Source organism: Pelecanus crispus, chromosome 21 (assembly GCF_030463565.1).
Source record: "Pelecanus crispus isolate bPelCri1 chromosome 21, bPelCri1.pri, whole genome shotgun sequence".
Taxonomy (NCBI): Eukaryota; Metazoa; Chordata; class Aves; order Pelecaniformes; family Pelecanidae; genus Pelecanus; species Pelecanus crispus.
The window spans coordinates 850,360-873,194 of record NC_134663.1 but is presented as its reverse complement, the minus strand read 5'-3'; the positions used below and the strand labels follow the sequence as shown (position 1 = coordinate 873,194).

The 22,835-nt window shown below is 66.4% G+C and overlaps 1 protein-coding gene across 2 annotated transcripts; it reads right to left on the bottom strand.

Moving 5' to 3' along the window:
* Nucleotides 1-558: 558 nt before the first annotated feature.
* FGFR1 (fibroblast growth factor receptor 1) lies at nt 559-22,454 on the bottom strand. 2 transcript variants are annotated; one of them, XM_075723918.1, is made up of 17 exons: nt 22,364-22,454; nt 12,392-12,655; nt 11,537-11,620; nt 10,788-10,963; nt 8,678-8,801; nt 7,724-7,914; nt 6,048-6,192; nt 4,262-4,479; nt 3,543-3,688; nt 3,247-3,368; nt 3,019-3,129; nt 2,695-2,885; nt 2,427-2,549; nt 2,186-2,256; nt 1,518-1,655; nt 851-956; nt 559-735 (listed from the first exon to the last, which is right to left on the bottom strand). In XM_075723918.1, the coding sequence occupies exons 1-17, from the start codon at nt 22,452-22,454 to the stop codon at nt 559-561; spliced, it is 2,478 nt and encodes an 825-aa protein (XP_075580033.1). The 2 variants fall into 2 exon arrangements, with proteins under 2 accessions (XP_075580033.1, XP_075580034.1); XM_075723919.1 differs by having other exon boundaries at nt 4,283-4,479.
* Nucleotides 22,455-22,835: the final 381 nt, after the last annotated feature.

The following is a 22,835-nucleotide window of genomic DNA, read 5'->3' as shown; positions in this document are numbered from 1 at the left end:
CGAAGCCCGTCGGTGCTGGCGCTGCCGAGCTGCAGGACCAGCCCCAGAGCATCCCAGGCAGCGAGGCTGCGGCACGCCGATGCTCCCCGGCTTGCGTGGCTGCGGTAACCCCGGCGCTGGCTTCGGCTTCGCGAGATCTCCAAGTCGCAGGGAAGCCCGGCTCTCCGCGCCCTGCCGGGACGTGCCGCCCCGGGAAGGGTGGCTGGCTCCCTGGCCAGGCGCTGCCCACAGGAGAGGATTTCAGCTTAACCAAGTGGAAATATTCAAGCACAGACTTCATGGAAAAGAGGGTTTTTTGAAAAAAAAAAAAATTAAAAAAAAGGAAACACCAAAAAACCACCAGAACAAAACCTTTGGGCTGCAGAGAGCTCACAACTAGGGCGGCAGGAGAAGCTGGCATGAGAGGTGGGTGGTTTTGGTTACGTGAGATGCTACGGTTGTGTCTCTGCACCCTTTCTGCAATAGCTCAGCACGACCGGGCTGCGCGGGCAGCGTCCGGGGGCAGCCCGCGGGCACGGGCACGGCACGGCACGGCAGTCCCCGCTGGCAGTGCCACCCTCAGTGTCGCTTCAGTCCGCCGTTGGTGTGCTGAGGGGGGAACTTGGGAAGGCATGGCTCGTCTGGAAGAGGGTCGTGAGAGAAAACAGAGTCCTCTCCCGAGGAGCAGGTGGAGCTGCGGGTGTCCGGGAAGCCGGGAGAATACTGATCCAGCGGCATGGAGAGGTCCAGGTACTCCTGGGAGGGACGAACCCCGAGGACGGGCTCAGGAGGGCACCGGGCACCCCCGCGGGAGCACCCACCCCAGGCAGGGTGGGTGCAGGCGGGGGCTCGCGGGTGCCGCCTCTCCTACCTGGTTGGAGGTCATGGCCACAATCCTGTCCAGGTCCTCCACCAGCTGCTTGAAGGTGGGTCTCTGGGAGGGGACGGCGTGCCAGCAATCCCGCATCATCATGTACCTGGGTGGGCAGAGGGGAGGCGAGGGCTGAGCCCCGAGCGAGCGGCTGGCGCTGGGGACCCCCACCCACGGGAGCGGAGCAGCGCCCAGGGACGGCCGCCGGCACTGGGGCTGGGACCTGCGGCCAGCAGAGACGGTACTGGGGGGATTTAGGGTTAATCCCCTGCGTGGAAGGAAGGGAACTCCCCGGCCGGGAGGCGTGGGGCTGTTTGGAGAGGAGGGTGGAGGGGAGCCGCGCTAGTCCCTGCTCTGGGGTCATCCTGGGATTCGCTCCTGCCGAGAAGCAACGAAGGGAGATGTTGATGATTGCAAACAGATTGAGCCGATGTTTTTGCAGGGCTGGGAACTGCTGGGAAAGTAACTCTGAACATCTGCCTGTCCCCCCCTGCACCTGCCTGCGCCCTGGGCTGGGCGGTCGCACTCGGAGGCTCCCGACCCCGTGCCGCCGCCGCAGCCCCGGCTCCGGGGGCGCGGGGAGGGGAAGCGGGGCCGGTCCGCGGCCGGGCGGGGGGCAATGGGGTGCCAGCGTCCCCCTCCTTCCCCAGCCCAGCACCGCACTCACAGCTCGTTGGTGCAGTTGCTGGGCTTGTCCATCCTGTGACCTTCCTTCAGCAGCTTGAAGAGCTCCTCGACCGGCACGCTGGGGTAGGGCGAGCCGCCCAGCGTGAAGATCTCCCACAGCAGCACGCCGAAGGACCACCTGCCCGGGGCAAACACAGGGCAGATGCTGGGGCACCGGCTCCGTGGAGCTGACACCCCCGCCTCAAAGCTTCGGGTACAGTCAGAAGTTCGTTCGCTGGGAGGGACAAGCGCTAGCAGCTCTGACTCGCTCTGCAAGACGAACGAGTCCCAGCGCCAAATGCAATTTGGATGCAATGTATTTTGTCTGCTGATGCTCATTATATTTTCATTAAATTAAGATGAACCACATCTGTCGCGCTTCGCCACGGTGCGTATCGTGTTCACCGGCGGGCGCTGGGCGCTGCTGCGTGAGATGCGGCAGGGCAGGATGGGACCGCAGCAAGACGCTGCAAGGTGCGGGCAGCGGTGCGGGCAGCAAGAGCGTTGCTGGACGGGGTGCCCAAGAAGGGCCACGTCCCCCAGCAGAGCGCCCAGCAGCCAAGCGAGGGTTCCCCCTGCGCTGGCAGTTTTGGCTCCCCGTCTCCCCCCGACCCAGCCCGCTGCTTGCAACACCCGGCAGGGAGCAGGCGTCCCTCGGCCGCTACTCACACGTCGCTCTGATGAGTGTATATTCGGTCGAACAGAGCCTCTGGGGCCATCCACTTCACCGGCAGGCGACCCTGGGACACGAGAAAGCCCCGCGTTGGCTCCGTGCCACCGGGGAGCAGGGGGATGTGGGGGGGGCCGCCCTGCACGCCCCTGGCATCGCCAGCGCGGGTTGGAGCATCCCCGGCACGGAGAGCGCTGCTGCCCTCGCCCACCCCGGCGAAGCCCCTCGCCCACCACTCACATTCGTCGTCTTCTTGTAGTAATCTATGTGGTGGATGTCACGGGCCAGACCGAAGTCAGCGATCTTCATCACGTTGTCCTCGGTCACCAGGACGTTCCTGGCCGCCAGGTCCCTGTGGATGCACTGACCGAGCGCGGGACCGTCAGGCGCTCCCCAAAGCCCCCGGATGGTTCCCCACGATGAAACGGGCTGGGAGGGAAGGGTGCATCCCCGCCGAGCCCAGTCGCTGGGCTCCCCGTCCCACCATGGCCCCCCAGGAGCTCCTCACCTTCTTGGAGGCCAGATACTCCATGCCCCGGGCCACCTGGTAGGCGCAGGAGACCAGGTCCTTGAAGGAAAGCTGCTCCTCAGGGATGCGGGCGGGGTTGTAGCAGTACTCCATGCCCGGGGGCCGCCGGGCTTGCAGGTACTCCCGCAGGTTGCCCTTGCTCGCGTACTCCACGATCACATAGAGGGGTCCTGCGGGGACGGCGGGATGAGCGGCCGGGCCACGGAGCGGGGGCTCCCGTCCCCGCGGGTGCAGGGGCACCCCCGCACCAGTGCCAGGACAGGGGGTGGAGGGGACGCCTCCTCCCTGCTCGCGCGCCCTCACCGTCCTGCGTGCAGGCTCCCAGCAGGTTGATGATGTTCTTGTGCTTGCCGATCATCTTCATCATCTCCATCTCGGAGATGAGGTCGGACAAGTCCTTCTCTGTGGCGTCGGCTAAAGCAGCGGAGAAGGCAGTGGTCAGCGGGGGCCAGGCTGGGCCCACCCATGTTGCACACACCCAGCCAGGGCTGCGGCATCGTGCCGGGACCCCCGCTTCTCACCGCCACTTACACTTGAGCATCTTCACTGCCACCTTGGTCACACGGTTTGGCTTGTCCTTGTCGAGGCCGATGGCTTCCGCCAGCACCACCTGCCCGAAGCACCCTTCTCCCAGGGGCTTACCCAGGATCAGCCTGGCGGGAGGAGAGACCCTGACGCAGGGGCCAGCGGCCACGGGGGGAAGCAGGTCGGCGGCCAGCGCCGGCAAACGCCATCGGCGGTGCCGCCATCCTCACCCGGCTCCCAGCCGGGCTGCTCCGGCAGCTCGTGCCCGGGGCAGAGCGCACCCGGCACGGACGGGACCTTACCTGTCCCGGGGCAGCTCCCAGCGCGGGTCCTCAGGGAGCTCGTACTCAGAGACGCCGGCCAGCATGGGGGTGCCGCTGGAGGAGAGCCGCGAGGGCCGGACCAGCATCACGCCCGAGTTCATGGAGGAGCTGGAGTCGGCCGACACCTGCAGCGGGGAGCGTGGGTTACCTTCACGCAGCGCCGGGCGCCGTGGCCGGCTGCCCCCGCCGGGAGGGAGATGCTGACAGGGAGCCTTCGCGCCCCAACCCGCAGCCCCCCTTCCCTTCCTGCCCCCCAGCGCTGCCCGCAGGCGTGGGGCCCCGTCAGCGCTGCTTCCACGTTGAACCCGGACTAAATAATTTTTAATTAATTTCCAGCGTGCTGACGGCCCAAAATACACAGCCTGGGAGTCCTCCTGTCTCCTCAGTGTGTAAAATATGCTCTTCTGCTCGAACATTAAATCGCTGCAAATCCTTCTGGTCCTCCTCATCGCCCTCGCTGAGCCGCGCTGGGCGGGGGACGAGCAGGGGCTGCGCAGATCCCCCTGCTCGCTGCGCTGCCGGTCGAGGGCACAGCCCCCCACGGTCCCCACACCGTGCCATGGACGGGCGCAAGGCTGGAGTGGGTGGCACATGCAGCAGGGCGAGATGGTCCTGCGTCTCCCCCCATCCATCCTCATCCAGAAAACTCCCCCCAAAAAGGGCAGGTCCCCCAGGAGGGGCAGTAGGTGCAATCAAACCCCCTCTCTACTTTCTGTTACCTGTCTGCGCAGGGGGATGCTCTTGGCCAGCTTGTGCACGGCCAGCTGGCTGTTGAAGTCCGTCTTCTTGGTGGTGCTCTTCATCTTGTAGATGATGACGGTCACCACCATGCAGGAGATGAGGAAGGCCCCCGTGCAGTAAATGATGATCTCCAGGTAGAGGGGGGACGTCATCATGGCCGGGGTGTCTTCAATAGCTGGGTCAGCGTGAACAGGGCGTTAGCACCCGCGAGCCCGCCCGGGGCCGAGGAGCAGAGCGGTGCTGGGGGAGCCCCCCCGGCTGCTCCCCGTGCTCGACGGGGACAGGCTCCGCATCGCCAGCGGCCTCGGCGCAGCGTGCGGCAGGGACTAGGGGGGCCGCCCCCCGGCCCCGGCGGGGAAGGCGTGTGCGTACCCCCAGGCTCCTAACCCCCGCAGCTGGGCAACGCCTCTGCCGCGTCCGCAGGCAGGTGCCTGGGGCGGGATGGGGCCCTGGGCTGGGAAGGGGTCAACTGAGGAAGGCGTGAAGTTGGGGGGACAGTGCCCGTGTCCCCTCGGCCGAGGCCGTGCGGGACAGCAGTGCCGGCTGCGCCGGGGCAGCGGAGCTCCCCCATCAGGGCTGCGCTGGGGATGCTCTCCTGCATCACCCCGCAGGGACAGGGCATCGCCGGCATCCCCGGGGACGGGTCCCCTTCCCAGCTGCTGTGCTCTGCCCACACTCGGAGCTGCGAGTCCCTCAGGGTCCGGGGGTTACTCGAGCACGGTGGGATGGAGGGGGCCGTCCAGCAGTGCTCGGGGCTGCGGAGTCCAGGCGTTACTGATAACGACCGGGCAGAGCTCAGGCAGAGCGGCCAGAAGCACCTCCAGCGGCCGCGATCTGCCGTGGGACCCCCAGGCTGGCGGGGAGGAGGGTCCCATCCCCACCGTGACGCGGGGCAGTCCTTGCTTTGGTGGCCGCAGGTGGCAGAGGAGGTGGCAGTGCTCTGAACCGCTCAGAGCAGCTGCAGCCATGCGGCACAGTCCAGCGCGGCCGCAAACCGTGGTGAATCTGGCAGGGTGGGAGCTGCCACTGCATCCCCGCCAGCAGCTCCCCCTGACCTGACCCCCCCCAAAGAACAGAGCCTCAGAGAGAGGTGTAAGAGGGAGTCAAAGCTTTCTGTCCCACCTCCAAGCACACCCAGCTGATAACGGGGAAAGTTTTTGGCTGGAAAGCAACCACCCACGCAGCACCCCAAAAACTTTCCCGGCTGCTGTTATCAGGCTTTGGTCCGTGCAGCATTGATGCCCGGGGAGCAGCATCAATAGGGACAGGCGTAGCTGACCCCGGCAGCGCAGCAGAAGCGACACACAGCCCCAGCACGGGTCCTGCGCCGCAGGGCAAGGCCAGCTCCGCAGCAGGCAGGCATGCAGGCAGCGCTGCCAGCACCCCCCAAACCCCGCTGCCACCCGGGCGCTCCATGCCCCCCTGCGAGGGCAGCGCTGGCCTTGCCCCGGGGTGTGGGACCGTCCTGCTCCAGCCGAGCAGCCCCTGGTTAAGTTCCCCCAGGTATGCATCGCCTGGGCCAGGGAGAGAGCGGGGGGCAGACCCCAATCGGGGGGTGTAAGGGGGGCACACAGTGGGGGGACGCGTGCGCCGTCCCGCTCCGGCTGCAGAAAGCAGCCCTGCAGCTCTCCCGCTGCACGCTAGCCAGCACCGGGTGGGCAGGGGCTGGGGAGCGCTCTCTCCCAGACCGCAATGCATACATTGGAAAGGAGGGAGGAAAGGGAGAGGAAGAGGAGTATATACCTTCGAGAACTGTCAACCATGCAGAGTGATGGGAGATCCCAATAGAATTACCCGCCAAACATGTATACTCCCCAGCATCCTCAAATGAGACATTCCTTAAGTGAAGGACTTCCATTTCTTTGTCGGTTGTGTTAACGCCAGCCGTCTAGAAGGACAAATGGAAGCAAAAAACGGAGAAGCAAACGACATGAGATCTTCTGGGAAGGAAGCCAGAGAGGAGGGAGAGCCCAGTCTCATTTGCCAGACCCCCGGGGAGCAGACAGAGACCACTGCAGACCTGCTAGAGAGACCCTCCGGATGACCACTCATCCAGGCGGACCTAAGGAGATGCTGGTTAAAAACCCTTCACCAAACTGCGTGTCCTGCCCATCTGAGCATGCTGGCAATGGGCTACATGGAGAAATAAACCTCAGGCGGAGGCGGCCGGCTGACGTGCACGACACGGGGAGGCACAAGGACGGAGACAGGACGGAGACAGGAGGGCAGCACGGATGGGGGACGCGGCACCGTGTCGTCCCCAGCCACGTGCAGACGGGGTGCCCGGGCCGGGTGCGAAGGCGCGGGCTGGCCCGACGGCAGCACCTGCGGGGACCTGGGTCCGGTGGTGCCGGACCCGCCAGGCATCCAGGCAGTCCTGGTGTCGGTGCGATGGGGTGGGAAGCACACAGGAGAAACATCAGGGGACACACGCACAGAGCACAAAACCTAGCCGGCCCCGCTGAGTATTTTTCCATGGCTTGTTGCACCAGAAACACAGCAGAAACAAGAGAGCCCAGAGTTTTGTTTTCCACCGCCGGGGACTGACGGTCCGAGGAAACACCCCGCCGGGCGTTCTTCCGATTACCTTTTGCCAGAGGTCTGGTGACAGTGAGCCACGCAGACTGGTTGGCCTCGCCAATATAATTGGAAACCTTACAAACATACTCCCCGCTCTCCGCCTCTGTCACATTATACAGGGTCAGCACCTCCGCATCAGAGCTATTAATCCCCGAGTGCTGGAACAGACCAACAACATGGAGTCACATTGACGCGGTCAGAATCGGCAGCGCCCGGAGCATCAGCACCGGCTCTGCCGGCGCAGGGGCTGCTCCCCGCCGATACCTGCTGCCGGGCGGGCTGGGGCTGCGCACGGGGGTCACGGGAGGCAGGGGCAGACAGCGATGGGGCTGTAATCCCGCTCTGCCCCCCGACCCGGCCGGGGGCACGGCTGGGGACGGCTGCGCGCCCCGGGGGCTGGCACAGAGCCGCGTCGCTCGCCGTGAGCGGGGCCGCTGGCGTGCGGAGGGAGCTGCTCCCGCCGGGACGGAGCAGGGGCTCAGCTCCCCACCTCCAGCGCCGAGCTGGCTCCCCGGGCTGGCCCACCCAGCCCCTCGGCACGTGCCTTTAGGGTTTCCAAAGGATTGCGCTGCCGGCACGCGGCCGAGGAGCCAGGCAGCCCTCCCTGCCCACCTCTCGCCCCGTGCTCCTCCGGGGCGGCCGGTGCGGAGCGGCGCACGCTGGCGACGGCTCTGGGGCTCCAGCTGCCTCGAGGCCGCTGGGCTGCCCGCCGGTGGTCCCAGCCCCAGGCAGCTCCTCTCGCCCGCCACCCCCCAGGGCTGCCCCTGCCCCGCTCCTGCCCCACGGGACCGGCGAGCCTGCGGGGCCGCGGGCTGGGGCGGCCCGGCGTGCGGCGTTACCTTCAGGATCTGCACGTAGGGCAGGTTGTCGGGGCCGATCTTGCTGCCGTTCACCTCGATGTGCTTCAGCCACTGGATGTGGGGCTGGGGGTCGCTGTAGACCTTGCAGACAAACTCCACGTTGCTGCCCAGGGCCACCGTCTTGTTGGCAGGCAGCCCTGCCTGCAGGATGGGCCGGTGCGGGGACCGCTCTGCGGGAGCCGGGGCCGCCTTACGACGGGGCTCGGGGTGCTGCGCCGCCCGCCCGCGGGGCAGGGGTGCGCCTTGCAGCCCCCCCCTCCCCCCCCCCCGCGCGAGGACCCCCGGCCGGCGTGGGCACCGATGCGCCTGGCAGCACCGCGGCGTCCCCTTCCCCAGGGGCCCCCCTGCAGTGGGGCGAGAGCGGCCAGGAGGGGCTGGGGACGGGGACAGGTGAAATTCGGAGATGTCAGTACCTATGCGGGGGGGTCAGAGGTCAAAGAAACCTAACGAGGGCCCCATTAACAAAGCGGCTGCCACTGTGGTGAGTCAGCATTAACAAACCCCTTTGTCCACCTTGCTGACTGTTCCCTTCAGTTTGCTCAGTGTAATCAAATTAAATCACATTTTTAATGGTTCATTTACTGGCATTTAGAGCAGCTCCACATGTGGAACTGCTCAGACCAGCCTTCCCAGCTGGGAATTATGGCTAATAAGGCGATTAGAAAAAGTTTCTGTCTGGTCTATGAAATTATTTCCACCACAATTAAAAATCCCCAGAACGGGCTGAGGTGAACCTTCCGCCTCGCCTGCTCGCCGGCCCGCCGTGCCGCAGAGGCGCGCACCGGGGCGGGCGGCCGCGGGGACGGCGCGCGTGCCCCGTCCCCCTGAGCGCTCCCCATCCCCATCTTCGCCGGGCGCAGCACCCGCTTCTGCTCGGGGAGGCTGGGGTGGACGGGGACCCAGGGCGAGCCCTCCCAGCCCTGCGCTCCTCACCCACGACATCCAGCTGGTAGGTGTGGTTGATGCTCCCGTATTTGTTCTCCACGATGCACGTGTAGTTGCCCTTATCGGACGGCACCACCGAGTCCATGATGATGCTCCAGGTCGCGTAGCGGACCTTGGGGGCGTGGAGATGACGACAGAGCCGGTTATGTGCGAAGCACCGGTGGGCTGGAGCACACGAGCCCTCGTTCCCGTTCCCGTCAGAGCTGGCTCAGCCCCCCGGCCCCCGCCATACAGGCAGGACATAAATCTCCCTTTGAGGTCACCTTTCCCCTTTCCTACAGAGGGACCGTAATTGCTCCCAGCTGTCCCAGGACAGCCTCGCCACGGAGCCAACTGCGCCGAGAAGCAGATGTTGTGAGCCGAACGTGATGGGCTCGCAGGGACACCCCTCTCCGGCGGCCCCAGCGTGCGGAGGGAATAGACCGGCATTGTTCCCCTGCTGCCGCAGCCCAGGAAGAGACGCTTCCCCTGGCTGACCCTGGGGCTCGGACCCGTGCTGCTCCCCGTGGCCAGCCCCGCCGGCAAGAGGGCACGGTCAGCGGGCAGCGTGCAGCCTGGGCGTTTTACCCCATGCAGCCGGGACGGCTCCGTGGGTGCTGCTGACCAGGCACATCTCCTCTGGGATGGGTCCCAGCAGCTCAGCGGGGCTGCGAGTGCTCCCCAGATCCCTCCCGGCCATGGGGCGCAGGGATGGCTTTCCTATACCCAGCCCCTGCCGCTGCCGGCTCTGGCTGCGGCTCCTCCTGGCAGGACCTCCCCAAGCCCTGCTCCCTGCCGGGGCGGGCTGCGTTCCTCCCTCCCAGCTGGAAACTGGTCATTTCCACAGTCCGGCATTTCAGCCCCATTAGCTATCCAGGGCACCACGCCGTCACCGGCCAGGGAGCCGCGGCGCTGCCAGCAGCCCCTCTCCTCCCCACCCTTGAGCCCGCGTCCCTCCCCAGGACGTGCCGCGCGGAGCCGAGAGCCGTGACGTGGCCGCATTCCTACTGCGCATCCCTGGCACCTGGCCAGGTCCCATGGCACGCAGGGCCGCGGCCGGATCCCGTCCGTGCAGCGCAGCACAGGACTCAAGCACCCAAAGCCGCGGCCCCGCAGCACCCAGCCAGGCTGGCTCGGGGGGTCCTACCCCTGGGAGGTGCCCGCCAAGGGGTGCAAGCCCAGGACAGGCTGCAGCCCCGCTCCAGAAAACTAAAAGAGGTGAAAAATGGGGACGGTGCTCCCTGCAGGGTCAGCCCGGGGGGTCCCTGAGCTGGAGCTGCCGCCAGCGCGACAGCAGCCCCGGATGCCGGGCAAGCGCGGCCACCCCTCTCCTTTGGGGAGGGGAGAAGCTCAGGGGGTCCCGGTGCGCGGGTCCCACCGCTGGGGCTCTTCTGCAGCGGGAGCAACCCCACCGCGAGACTGGAGCCGTGAGAAGGGGAAAGCCGAGCCCCCCATCCCGCCCCGGGGGGCCCTGCAGCCTGGACGTGCTGCGGGTGCTGGGAAGCAGCGCTGCGGCCACCTGCCCAGCTCGGGGAGCGAACACGGCCCCCGTCGGCGGGCTGGGGCCCCCTCCCCGCCAAGCTGGAACCCCTGTGCTGCTGGCACAGCTCCTGCTGACCACCGCTGGGCAACGGAGGGCCCCGTCCACCCCCGCAGCCCCAGGGCTGACCAGCCACCCCCGGGAGCCCCCACGCCCGCCGGGGACGCCAAGAGCCGCTCTCCTTGGCGGGGGGATTAGGCGAAGGCAGGCTGGCTTCGTCCCCCGCCCCCTCCCCCAGAGGTCGAGCTGGTGCAAACATGACCCAGAAGCAGGTCACTGCCGTAGGGCTCCTTTGCAACGGGAATGTCAGAGGGGCCCATCTGCCCCCGCCGGGGCTGCGTGGGCAGGGGGCTCGGTGCCTCTTAAGCTGCAGAGCCCCTTCCCGATCCTCCCCCTCCCCACGCCGCTCCGGAGCGAGCCCTCCAGCCCCAGCCTCTCGAGGTGCCCAGAGCCTGCACCCGGCCAGACTGAGCCCGGAGCGGCTGCCTGCGGCGTCCGCGCAGGCAGGGCCAGGGGCTGCATCCCCATCGCCTCCGCAGGGGGCTGCCCCGCACCCCCCCAGCCCCCCGGCTCCAGTACCTTGTACCCCCCGATGCGGTGGTCGGGTTTGAACTCCTTGCCGTTCTTCAGCCAGCGCAGCGTGGGGTTGGGCGTCCCGCTCGACGGACACTTGAATTTCACCGTTTTGGCGGCAGGGACGGCATGGAGCTTCTTCTCCATCTTCTCGGGATAGGTCCAGTAGGGAGCGATGGCCTCTGGGGAGCAGAGCGTCGGGGCTCAGCATGGCCAGCGTGGGCACCCGGCGAAACCCACTGGCCAAACCCACCAAAACCCACTGGCCAAACCCACCAAAACCCTCCGGCCAAACCCACCAAAACCCTCCGGCCAAACCCACCGGCGCTTGAGCCACAGGGAGCTCCAGCTGGAAGCCGGAGAGGTGCAGGCAGCTGAGCCCGGCTCTGGCCGGGAAGGGAGCTCCTGGACACGGGGTGTTATCCAGGAGTCAGAGCAGCCCTGTGTGGCCCTTTCTTTGCGAGGTGAACGCTCAGCATACGTGGCTGCAGCAGCAGTTAGCCCAATGCAGCCGTGCCGGCACGTCCCCTAGCTCCGACCAGGTTGCTTCGCCCGGGTGCGCTCAGACGCGCTCCCCGCACCGAGCCCTCGCCACCACCGGGCGCCCTGGGCTGGAGCGGGAGCCCCTGCCCATCCTCGCCTGCCTTCCTCCATCCCTGGACAATGCTTGCAACTGTGCCCAGCTTCTCCTCAACACCGCGCCCCCCGCCCAAAAGGCCAGGGCAGCATCGGGGGCAAACCCATCTCACACGTACGGTTCGGCTTGGTGTTATCCGCCTCCTTCTCCTCCGAAGAGGAATCATCTTCATCGTCATCATCCTCCGCAGAGGGGAGCGCGTCTGCAAGAGAAGAGACGGCCCGGCTGAACACCCATGCAGGGACCCTTCCCGAGCGGGACGAGCCAGGGACCGGAGCATCGTGGGCTGGTGGTGCGGGACTGTGCCAGTGGGGCGGCCGGGGCAGGGCAGCGCTGAACGCGGTGGGGAGGCGCGGGGATCCCGGGTGAACACCGTGCATGCCCACCAGCACAGCCAGGGCTGACAGCGCCTGCCGTCCCGGTGCTCGCAGCCCGTGGACACTGTGGAGCAATTTGCCCCCAGAGGTGATTTCAGAGCTCCATGCCGTGCGTCCAAGCATGGCTCCTCGCCCCGCGCCTGGTGCCACCAACCCCTCCGGGGCGGCAGCTGAGACCCTGCGGGCACAGAAACGCCCCAAGCCTCGGCGGACACCTCCTGACCTCGGGCGGTCGTTCTTCTCCAGCCTCACGCTCCATCAACGCCACCGTGGACCTCGGCTCACGCCCAGCACGCGCCCGCTCCTGCAGGCAGCCCCGCAGCCCTCCCAGCCCCATGGAGACAAACAGGCGACAACCTCCGGCTGCTTCTCCCTGCACCGCAGCAGGCGGGAAGTCACTGCACCGCGCCGGTAACTCCTCTGGGCACCCCCAAATCGCAGGTCCGCCCTGAACTCACCGGGCAGCCAGACAGATCCGTGCGTGGCCGGTGCACGTGCCGGCGAGCATGCAAAGGCGTGCAGAGGCAGCCTGCTCCTTGCTCCGCAGCCCGGGCCCGGGGCTGCCCCTTCCCTGTGCGCCCGGGGCCACTACGAACCTGAGACGTTCACGGAGAAGTAGGTGGTCTCGCTTCCCGAGGGGCTGTTGGTCATGCAGGCATAGAGCCCCGAGTCCTCGGGCACTGCGTCCCTGACCTCTACCTCCTCCCCGGTAATGCGCGTCCGGTTGTTCTCGGCCAGCTGGACGCCGTCGCGCACCCAGTTGATGCTCTGGACGTCATCCCTCAGCCGGCAGCGCAGCTGGAGGAGGTCACCGGGGTGGGCCGAGTAGGACTCCACTTCGATTTTTGCTTTGGGCAGAACTGGAGGAGTTAGGAGAGAGAAGAAGAAAAAAAAAAAAAAAAAGAAAAAGGAGAAAAGAAATAGAGACCAAAGGAAACCATGCTGCTGCTGCTGCTGCCGCGGCTCTGTGTTAATGAGGCAACATGCGCGGCTGGGATGCTCCCGCGGTGGCACCGAGGACCGGCGGCCCCGGCGAGCCCAGCGGAGGGGAGCCGGCGGCGGCGGCTGCGGAGCAGAGGGGAGGCAGAGGCTGCAAGCACCCCAAGCAGCACCAAGCACCTCACCCCCGCGGCAGGACCTGCTCGGTGGCCGGGGAGTTCAAAAGCACTCGCGCACCCCTCGGTCTCTTACTAAGCACTGCTCGGCCCAGAGGGAGCGTGCCACGGCAGGGGCTTTGAAATGGGGGAGAAAGGGGCAACTTGAGACATCCCAGGCAGCGCCGGTGGCTTGGGAAGGATCCAGCCTCTCCCAGGAGCAGCCCAAATCCCTTCTGGGCTCTGCCACTGCGCAGGGGTCCCGGGATCCCCACCACCACAAGCGGACAGCCAGCGAAGCAGGCCAGGGTCCCCGTGCCTGGCCCTGGTTAGAGCGTTTCGAGGCAGGGGCAGGAAGGGCAGGGGGATGCGGGGCTGCGCCAGGTCAGCAGGCAGCGGAGCGAGGGTCTGCGAGAGCGGCATCGCTGGGAAAGGTCAGCCCAGGGGGGCTCTGGCAAAACAGGCGCCGGCCGCGGCATTCCCATTCGCAGCGACCCTGGGCAGGGAGAGCTGCAGCTGCTCCCCGCTGCGACATTTGCGTGAGCAGCACAAAGATCCTTTCTCTCCATCCGCCGCTACACGATCTTGCCTCTCCTGGCCCTGGGAGCGCAGGCACAGCTCCGTCCTCAAGCGCTGCCTCCCACCCTCCGTGGTGGTGCGCGAGCGGCTCTCACAGGGCTGGGTGCAGGCGACTGGGTTTCAAACCATCTCTTCAAATTTCGCAGCCCAAGGAAGAGTTCCGGCTGTTGCAGCTCCGCGGGCGCTGAGGCTCCCTGCGACGGTGCCGGGCGTACGCAGCGCGAGCATCATCCCAGGAACGAGCACCACGGGCCGGCACGCACGGCTCCGGGTCCTGCTGCGGGAGCAGCACGAAGGGGCACCTGGCGCTGCTGCGGACCCCGCTCTCGGGGGCCAGAGCTGCTTGGCAGCGTCCTGGAAGGAAGCACCGCATCTCCAGCGCTCCCCGGGGCCGGCGGCAGGCCAGCTTCGGGCGGGCTGAGGGCAAGAGCCGATGGTGCCGTGGGGGCACGGCCGAAGGTCTCCGCAGCACAACTGCTCTGTATCAGAGGGGTCCGGCGCGGGGGCTGGAAAATCCCAACAAATCCTATGCAGGCAGCCCAGCAGAAACGGTCTGGAAACGTTCAACTTCAGCTGATCTGCAGCTCGAGGGCTGCCCCCGCCAAGGACCGAGGGGCTTGGCAGGCACACAGCCTGCAGGCACCGTACTCCGGCCACGGGGGCAAGAGCAAAGCCGCGGCTCTCCCTTGGGACCCACGCAGCCCGCAGCGAGGAGGGCGGCGATTTGCAAAACCGCAGCTAATTACGAACACCCGCAGCAGCCGAGCGCGCGTCGGAGGGGCTGCTCGCTGCAGAACTAACGCACGCTGTCACCCTCGCCTCTTGGTGCCCGCCGAGCCAGACGAGCGCAACCTCTTGCCCCCTCCTCTGCGCGCACCCCGGAGCAGCTCGGAGCAGCTCGGCCTGGGCCCATCGGCCGCCAAAAGCCGGCACAGGGTCTCCGCCTGCACGAAACCCTCCTGGTCAAACATCCCCGAGCTGAGCCAGCGCAGGCAGGGAGCGCAGGCTGGCCGCGAGCAGCACGGCACCGCTCCTCCCAGGACCCACCAGCGGCTCCGTATTCCCAAAAATGAAAGCTCAGCTCTTCAGAAACTCTCATTTACCGCATCGTGACCTGCACTTCGCTTTCTGGCCGCTTTTCTTTTCCTCGTAGTGATGAGAAGCTTCATGGGGGAAACATCTACGAGCAGCTTGAGAGTTTCTCCTTTTTCTTTTGCTTAGCACTTGAAGGAAAACAGCGTGCTGGGGAAAAATTCGCTTTCCTCAGCTGCTAGAAGAGCAAAAGCCAGGGCTCCAGATCCATCAGCAAGAGGTTACAAAGTGTTTTAGCGTGGCAGGTGAAGACTGGTGGGAGTCCCTTAGGTGCTGGGGGAAGGGTCTTGCTTTTGCAATCCTGTTTTCCCCCCAGTTTTCTGTCGCAGCCTTGCAGGACAGGCACTTCTAGTAGCTCCGATTTGTGTTTCAAGTGATTAGTCACGGGCATCTTCCAACGCACACAATGCAGCAGCGGTGTCCCGTCGCCGCCTGTCTGAACACCACGGGACTCGGTAACACAACGTCCTCCTGTCCGTCCTGATTCCCTTCTCAAACAGAGCAAGGTAATAAAGAGAGCGATAAATGGCCGCAAAAACCCAAACCAACCCGAAACGCAGCCACAGCCGTATCTGCCCTTATCTCGCTCCCTCCACCCCCGCTGCGCTCAGGTCTGCCCCTCCCGTGCACCGACAAACTCATTCCTTATCGAACAGAACAACCTGCAGAAGGCGGCTGGAGCTGCCAGGGACCCCCGCCGCCCACGAACGCCCCCCGACATCCCTGTCGCCCAGCCCCGGCCACCCGCACGCCGGCGCACGAGGAGCCACGCGCAGATCTGGGGTCCGGCGTCCCACGGCCACGGCGCGGTGGGTGCTGCAGGACCTGCGGGGTCCCGCCACGCTGCAACTAAACCGATGCTGGGCCAGTGCAGGATCAGTTCCAAGCCAGCGAAACACCACTGTGGTCCAAGAGCTCATACAGGTCACCCCCTCACCGAGCCTGCCCTCGGGACCACCACGGGCTCCTGCCCACCAACTCGCCCAGAAAGGTCTGCAGGAAAACCTGCCCGTGCTGGCGCTGGGAGGGAAGCTCCTGCCAGCTCCGTGCTCTGCAAACGCCTCTCAGCCGGACCTGCAGACTGGGGAGAAGGTGGCCTGGGGGTAGAAAAAGTCTTTGGAGGGAGGGAAAAACTTCGAGCTACCCCAGTCTGACGCGGGGGCTCGGGAAGGCAGCATCCCAGGCTGAGGGGGGTCCCTTCCCACGGGCACGGCATCGCGCGGGTCCCCGGACACCCCGTGCAAGTGCCACCGCTCCTTCAGGCCATCGAACCACGGGCTCCGCTGCGCCCGGGAGCCTGGGCAGGCGGGGGCTGGGGGTCTGCCGGCGTGTGGCCACATCAGCCCCCTTCCCCAGCCCCTCCGAGCCAGAGGCTGTTTTGCATTAGCAGCATGACCGGGGAGGCACGGAGGCGTCGAGCGTGATGGACGGGAGAGGGGAGGCAGAGGGCAAGGCAGGATCCTGCCCTTTGGTAACCCAAAGCACATCTCTGGCACTCAGGGATAAGGCGGAAAACGCGGCATGGTGGGAACAGCCTGAAAATGAATTCACAGGCTAATGAGCATGTCCAGGTTAGCTCACCCTCCGGGCGGGAGCGGGGCCGGGCCAGCGCGCGGGCTTGGACGATGCTGCTGCGGGGCGGCCCCGCTGGCACCGGGGCGGCCCAGCTCACGTGGCAGCTGATGCGCAGAAGTCCCCTTGGACATGCAGCTTCCCTGTAAAACCAGGGATCGCAGCGGGTGCAGCAGGAGCAGCGTGAGCTCGGGCTGCCCCTTGCCTAGGAGCATCCAGCGGCGTGAACCACGTTACCGGCGTGCCCTGCACGTATGCTAATTAGGGTGAGCCCGTTTGATCGCTGGGCTCCATCAGCCTGAAACGTCTCTTTCATAGGTTCTGCTTTTCTGTAACCTAAACCAAGGCACCAGGTGCAGCCCCTCTGCAGAGCCGCCAGCCCGGCCGGCTGCTCCCATCGGGGCGCGAGCAAGCCCCAGGCAGGCCACGTTACCAAAAGTTTAATCAGCCAGACAAACGCTTGGCGCTCCTCCCCAGGCCCTTGCCAGCCCTCGCGCTGCACAGCGAGGCTCTGCATGCCCCCAGCACCGCACAAAGGTTGCTCGGTGCTGGGCGATCCCCGGGGCGGGTGGGATTCCTCTGCCCAGCCAAGCTGCAGCAAAGCCAGGCTGCAGCAGCACCGGCCGGGAGCTGCGCGGCTGCAGGGGTGCTTACAGCCCGCTTTGAGCGGAACAGGGCAATGGCGAGGAGGAGAGCAAACAAAATACCAGCAGCGCCTGCTGCTCGCCTGCCTGGAGAAAGCAGCAAAACGCATGTTAGATCTGGCACATCTAGACTATCTGCGGTTCCCTTTTTAACAAACTCTTCTGGCCGGGGAGGTAGCTCCAGCTTCCCAGGCTGGATCCCGCAGGGCAGAGCCCCGTCCCGTCCCGGTGCCGCGGGGACAGGAGTGCTTACAGCCCGCGGGGAGCCCCGAGGGCCCGGGCGAGGCGGGGGGGGCAGCTCCAGCCCCGGCGGATTGCACCTCCGCTTTCAAATGGAGCCCAAAAAGATGCACGCTCCAACGGCCAGAGCAGCCCGCGGTGGTTTTATTACTTTATTCCAGCTTTGAAATGGAACCGAAAGCGGAGCCGAGCCTGGCGAGCGCTGGCCAGATGGAGAGTGTCACCAAGTGCATATAACTGTCAGGGGCTCCCCCGGGGCTGGCCCCCGACGGGGCTGGCAGGGGATGGGGACACAGGGCAGCAGCCCTGGGGAGAGGAGCAGCACAGACTGACCTTCACCCCCGGATTCTCCGCACAGCCCGCGCCCCCCAAGCACGCACGCAGCGGAGGAGCCCGGCGCGCAGCCCCCCAGAGCGGCGGGAGCCGCGGGCCGTGCCGGCGGTGGCAATGGCAATAAAGCGGCCAACAAAGCGGCGCGGGGACAATGCGGGCGGGGGGCGCGGGGCCGCGGCCGCCGGTTGCCCTGGAGACCCCAGCGGGGCTTTCCGAAGGTATTTCCTGAAGAAAAAGCACACACATGCCCAGCAGCCCCACTAATCCCAACAGGAAGCGCTTACCGGGACGCGGGGATTGGCTTCTTTCTTATTTAAAAAGCTCCTCGCCCCGTTGCCCCCCGCCAGAGTCCGGGCTGCGTCGGCGGGGGATGCTCCCAGCAGCATCCCTGCACCCCGGCCGCTCCCAGGGTGATGCACATCCCTGGCTCCCCTTCCCCAGGGAACTGCAGCAGGGAGATGCCAGCAGGCAAGCATCAGGGGCTGAAGGCACCCATGGCTCTTCCCGGGGGGGCTCAAAGCACCACCGGCTCTTCCTGACCAAGCCAGCCCGGGAGGCAGCCGGCTTCTCCCCACTCTCCGGTCCCTGGATGCTTCCTCCGGCAGGGAGAGAGGGATTTATGTACTGCTCCGGGCACTCCCGCTCTTCCGAGCCCGCACGTCAAACGAAGCAGCACTTAATTAACAGGCGTGTTGGTAGTTTGCAAAGCTGTCAGAATAAATCCACCCCTTTCCCCCCGGGACACCCCCGGCCACGCTCAGAGCTCTGCAGCAGAGAGGAGCCCTCGGGGGCAGCAGCTCGGGGCGCAGGCACCCACCCATTGGCTCCCCCCAGGCGTGGGACAGCCGGGGGTCCTGCCCATCCCGGGGGGGGCACAACCCACCCCGCAATCCGCACACGTGCCTCTGGCTTTTTGCAATAACCGCGGGCTTTGCCTGGGCCCCGGCTCCCTGCCGGCGCGGGCAGAGTTTGTGTTCCTCTCCCCGCGTCTCTTCTGAGCAGCCCCGGGGCCGTTGCACGTGGCGGGGCCGTTGCACGTGGCGGGGCTCCACAGCCAGCCCCAGCCACACGGACACCCCCTCGCACCCCCCTCGCGCGGCTCCGCTCACCGTGGGGCAGCTCTGCAGCCCAGGCTCCGGCAGAGCGCTGCTGCTTTTCCCAAAGACTCATATTTCTTTTTTTCCTCCTCAATTAAGGGCCGGAGTGACAGCATCCGAGTGGAAAGGCGGGAGGCGGGGAACAATGCCCGCTCGACAGGCTGGGAGGGGAAGGCCAGCAGCGCGATGCTCCAGAGGACACGGCGATGCCCCGGGGGAGCTGGGGACAGAGCGGCTGCAGCGATGGGGGTCTGGGGGGGAGGAGGGCTCGCAGGTGTGGGTGGGGGCTGCTGGGCCCCCCCCGAGCTCTGGTACCGAGCCCAGGCTGCTGCCATCAACAGCAAAAGTGCAGGAGGCTTCATGGCTTGGCAGGGGATCTCTAAGCTGCTCTCAGGGCTCCAGCGAGGAGTCGGCTGCTCCAAACCTGATCCCCTGGGACAAGGGGTGGGGTGACACCAAGGGCTGCGGGGGAAACGGGGAGGGGAGGACAAAGCCGAGGGCCAGCAGCCCACCTGGGGAGCAGCGGGGACAACCAAGGACCCTCGCCGTGCCACCTCCGGGGATGCTGTGGCTGGTGAGCGCACGTCCCAGGCTACGGCCGTGCCAAACAGCCCCAAACATCTTTGTGCTGGGAGCGGGAGGGGGGCGGATTACAGCCCCCGGGTTCACGCGCAACGCTCCTGCCAGCACCGCGCAAGTTTTGGGGAGAGGAGGAGGAGGAGGCGGCAGCAAACCCCACGCTCGCAGAGGTGCCCAGGGCTGCCCGGGCTGAGCGCTCTCCCAGCCCCGGACGTTTGGCTGCCGTTGGGTCCGGATCAAGACCCCCTGGACGAGCCAGGCACAACAAAGCCCCCGCTCCCCAGGAGCCAGGGCCCCCGCTGGCCCCGCAGATGGGGCCGGGGAAGGTTAAGCCTGCGGCCAGCTGGGCGGCCCGGGGAAATGGGGCAGCCCCCCGCCCCAACGGGGGCCCTGCGCCTCCGGCGGGGGCTGCAGCCCCGGGCGCCTCTCCCAAACCCTCCCTGCTCCAGAGGGCAGATGCATCCCCCGGGAAAGTATCTGCTGCACCGGGGCGGCCGTCGGGGTTCAGCGTGCCCCAAAACGAGCTGCCCGAGGCAGGACCCCCACCCCGGGACACGGCAGTGCCCGCCTCCCCACGAAAACCCGCTCAGCTGCTTCGCGCCCCCAGCACCCCCCAGGCAGGGATGAGGCAGACCCGGCGCGGTGGAAATGCCTGAACAGCGGCGAGGACAATAGCAGACAAGGAGAGAGGAAAAAAATCCCCTCGGCAATTTTCTGCAGGTTTCTATTTAACCTGAAGACAAAGACCGGCTTTGTGAGGGAGGGCGACGGAGGTTGCTCATGGAAATTTCTTGGCTTTCCCCCTTAGCTAGGGGTTTTTTTACCACCTCCAAATTTAGGTAACTATAAAATGCAGTAAGTGCCCATTAATATTTTATTTGCTGCAGATTTTTCAGTAACAGGAGTGAGCCCCTGACAAAGGCAGAGTTCCCAAGCCCCCTCCCCACGCCATGAGGAGAGGCGGGCCAGCGATCGAAAATCCTCTGCAGCGAGGCAGGGGCCGCTGGCTGGGCGCAGGGGATTACTCGCTCCCTGAGAAGGGAGCTTAGCTGCCTCAGAACCGGGAGTAAACTGAAACCCCATAAACATCCAGAACAAAGTCCGGGAAAGCTGCTGCCTCCGCCACGGAGGGGACCTGAGCGCGGCCGCCACCGTCCCCCGGCCGGCGCGGGCGATGCTCGCGAGCTGGCGGCGATGCAAGGGCGAGGACAGCGAGCCCGGCCCCGGGGACTCGATGCCCCACGGCACGGAGCTGAGCACCCATGCACACCCCGCGGGACCCTAAACTCCCCCCGGGGCTGGATCCAGAGCCTGCCCCGGCAGGTGACCTGCAAGGTGCCGGCGGCACAGCCCCGGCCGCGGGTCCTGGCCTGGCTCTTCCCATCCCGCGTGTCCTGCCGGGAACATTTTGTTCCCACCAGCCGGCCCTGGAGCCAAGGGATGGACTCTGCTCCAGCCAGGCTCCTGCTGTGGCACTAATTGGGCCGCCCTGATGAGAACCATGTCGGGAAGCGTTTCCAGAGGTTATTGTTAGCCCTGGCATGAGGCTGGCGAGGAACCAGCTCCCTCCTCTCCAACCTCTCCTCCACCGCCCAACGCCGCTCCCCAAACCCTCCGGGCACCGCGGGGCTCCTTAAGCACCCCGAGCCCCACCTTCGCTCAAATTAACCCTCGGCCCGAACACCCCGACAGCGTTCCCAAGGCGAGAGCCGGGGCCGCCGGCGCCGCTCTCCCGGCGGCACGAGAACCATCCTCACCCCAAACGCCACCAGGAAACCTCTTCCAGGAAGAGCGATCTCCAGAGAAAAACACGTTTACCGCTGTCAACCACGTCATCTACAGAAGTGGGGAGTAAGCATGCCAATGGAAAAATCTCGGAGATGGTCCCCGTGAGCGATGCTCTGCCCGGGCTCCCGTCTGGAGCCCGCAGCTCCCCAGGGACCACGCGCGGCTCCATCCCATCCATCATGGGATGGAGCTGTGCCCCAGGGTACCTGCTGCTCAGACCGAAGCACCGACCCCAGCCCGCCGGCCACAGCGTCACGGCTTGCTTCCAGCCGGGATCACCCAGTCGCCCCCCACCGAGGCCGGCGCAGGGACCCCAGCCAGTGGGTTTGCTCGCCAGTGCCAGCTCCCGCCCTGCCCCGAGCCGCGACGGGACCGTGGGCACGGGGAGCACGGCCGTTCACCGGGACGCCGCGCAGCGCCGGGACCGCGCCGGCAGCGCCAGCGATCAGCCTCTCGAGGTTTTGGTGGGAGGCAGAGGGAAGGGGGAGCGAGCCTTAGAAAGAAAAGCAGTACCCCACAGACCAGACATTCTTGGGTAATTAAAACCAAAAGGCAGTAAGTCAGAAGTCCTGCGCGGCGCTGCCTGGTCTGTTTATTCTCTGCCTCACCGAGGGGAAGGCCAAGGCTTTGAAATGCTAGAGTGGTGATTTCTGTCGGGGCCAGCTGTCTCCAGGGCCAGGTGACCCACTCAGCCCATCCACCGCACCTCGGGGTGCCACCGGGCTCCGGAGCTTTGCAGAGCTGCGGCAGGAGCGAACCCCCAGCCTGCCCGGCGCGGGCCACAAGCCCTCGTTAGGGGACAGCAGCGATGAAAAGCGAGGGGGATGCCCTCATCTGGGGCTGTGCTCTCCGGCCTCGCAGCAGTGCGGAGATCAGGGCTGCAGGAACCGCCTGAGCCAGCCCCGGCTTCGAACCCAGCCCCAGCCGGGAGCAACGCTGGAGCATCCCGGGGGTCTCCGCAGGGTGCGTTCATCCCACGCGCTGTCAGCTGGCAAAGCCTGCGCCGCTACCCTGCGCCCAAATCCTCGTCCCCACCGGCTGAAGCCAGGATCTCCCAGTGTCAAGCAGGAGTGGCAGGGGTGGGAGAAGGCTTCACGCACGCCTCGGGCTGCAGACTGTCACAGGGAACCGAGCGCCGTGACACGCAGCGATCCCCCTGCCAGGGACGCAGCCCCCAGGGCTTTGTATCCTTCTCCAAACCAACGACGACGGGATTTGCCACGGTTTCCCTCTGGGTTTAGAACATCCACAGGCAACGTTGGAAGCGCGCCCGCGCTTTTTGCCCCCGCGCGGATTGCTCTCAGCAGACAACACGAGCCACGTCCCCACTGGCACCAGCCGGCAGCTCCCAGGCAGCCGGGCGGCCACGCGGCACCGTGCCGCTGCCGGGGGACGCGCCCGCGCCCCGCTGCAGCCCCCGCGGCTGGACCTCGCACCAGCCTCTGCCGCTTCCGCAAGGGAGACCGGCTACCTTATCGCCAGAAGAGAAACGCAAAGGACGAGGGAGCTGGGCGCTCCCCGGCACGGCCGCGGCGGTTTGCTCGTCTTACCTTGGTCGGGCAGGGTGGGGGCTGGCCTGGCAGCTGAGAGCGCGGCTGTGACCAGCACAGCCCAAAGGATGAGGCACCGCCAGGTAAACATCCCACTGCTGCGGCTACTGCTCGGCGACTGGGCTCCGCAACTCCCACTCCATGGGGACCCCGGGCTGGCCCCGGGCGGGCGCGGGGGGGGGTCTCCGCCGGGCCGTCAGCCCCTCCGAGCTGCGAATGAGGAAAGCAGAGTCAGGGCAGGGCGAGAAGCACCCCCGCAGCCCACCACCACCCGGCCCCCTCTGCGCCGCACGGCTCCGCGGGTGGGACGCGCTCGCTGTCGCAAGCGACGCTCCTCGAGCATCCGGCCCGGGCAGCGAGATGGCCCCGGAGCTGCGCTGGCAGGTCCCCGCGGACCCCTCCGCAGCCTCAAGTGACCCAGCGCTGACTGGCAGGGTTATGCTTTCCTGCATAAAAGCGCTGATGTGTCGAG

What these genes read in the sequence shown, in the direction of transcription:
- FGFR1 (XM_075723918.1), bottom strand. Translation starts at nt 22,454, where the DNA reads ATGTTTACCTGGCGGTGCCTCATCCTTTGGGCTGTGCTGGTCACAGCC. An exon ending in TGGGAGCTGCCCCGGGACAG is followed by an intron (nt 3,369 to 3,542) that starts GTAAGGTCCCGT and finishes TCCTCCCGCCAG; the next exon opens with GCTGATCCTGGGTAAGCCCC. An exon ending in GGCAGTGAAGATGCTCAAGT is followed by an intron (nt 3,130 to 3,246) that starts GTAAGTGGCGGT and finishes CCGCTGCTTTAG; the next exon opens with CCGACGCCACAGAGAAGGAC.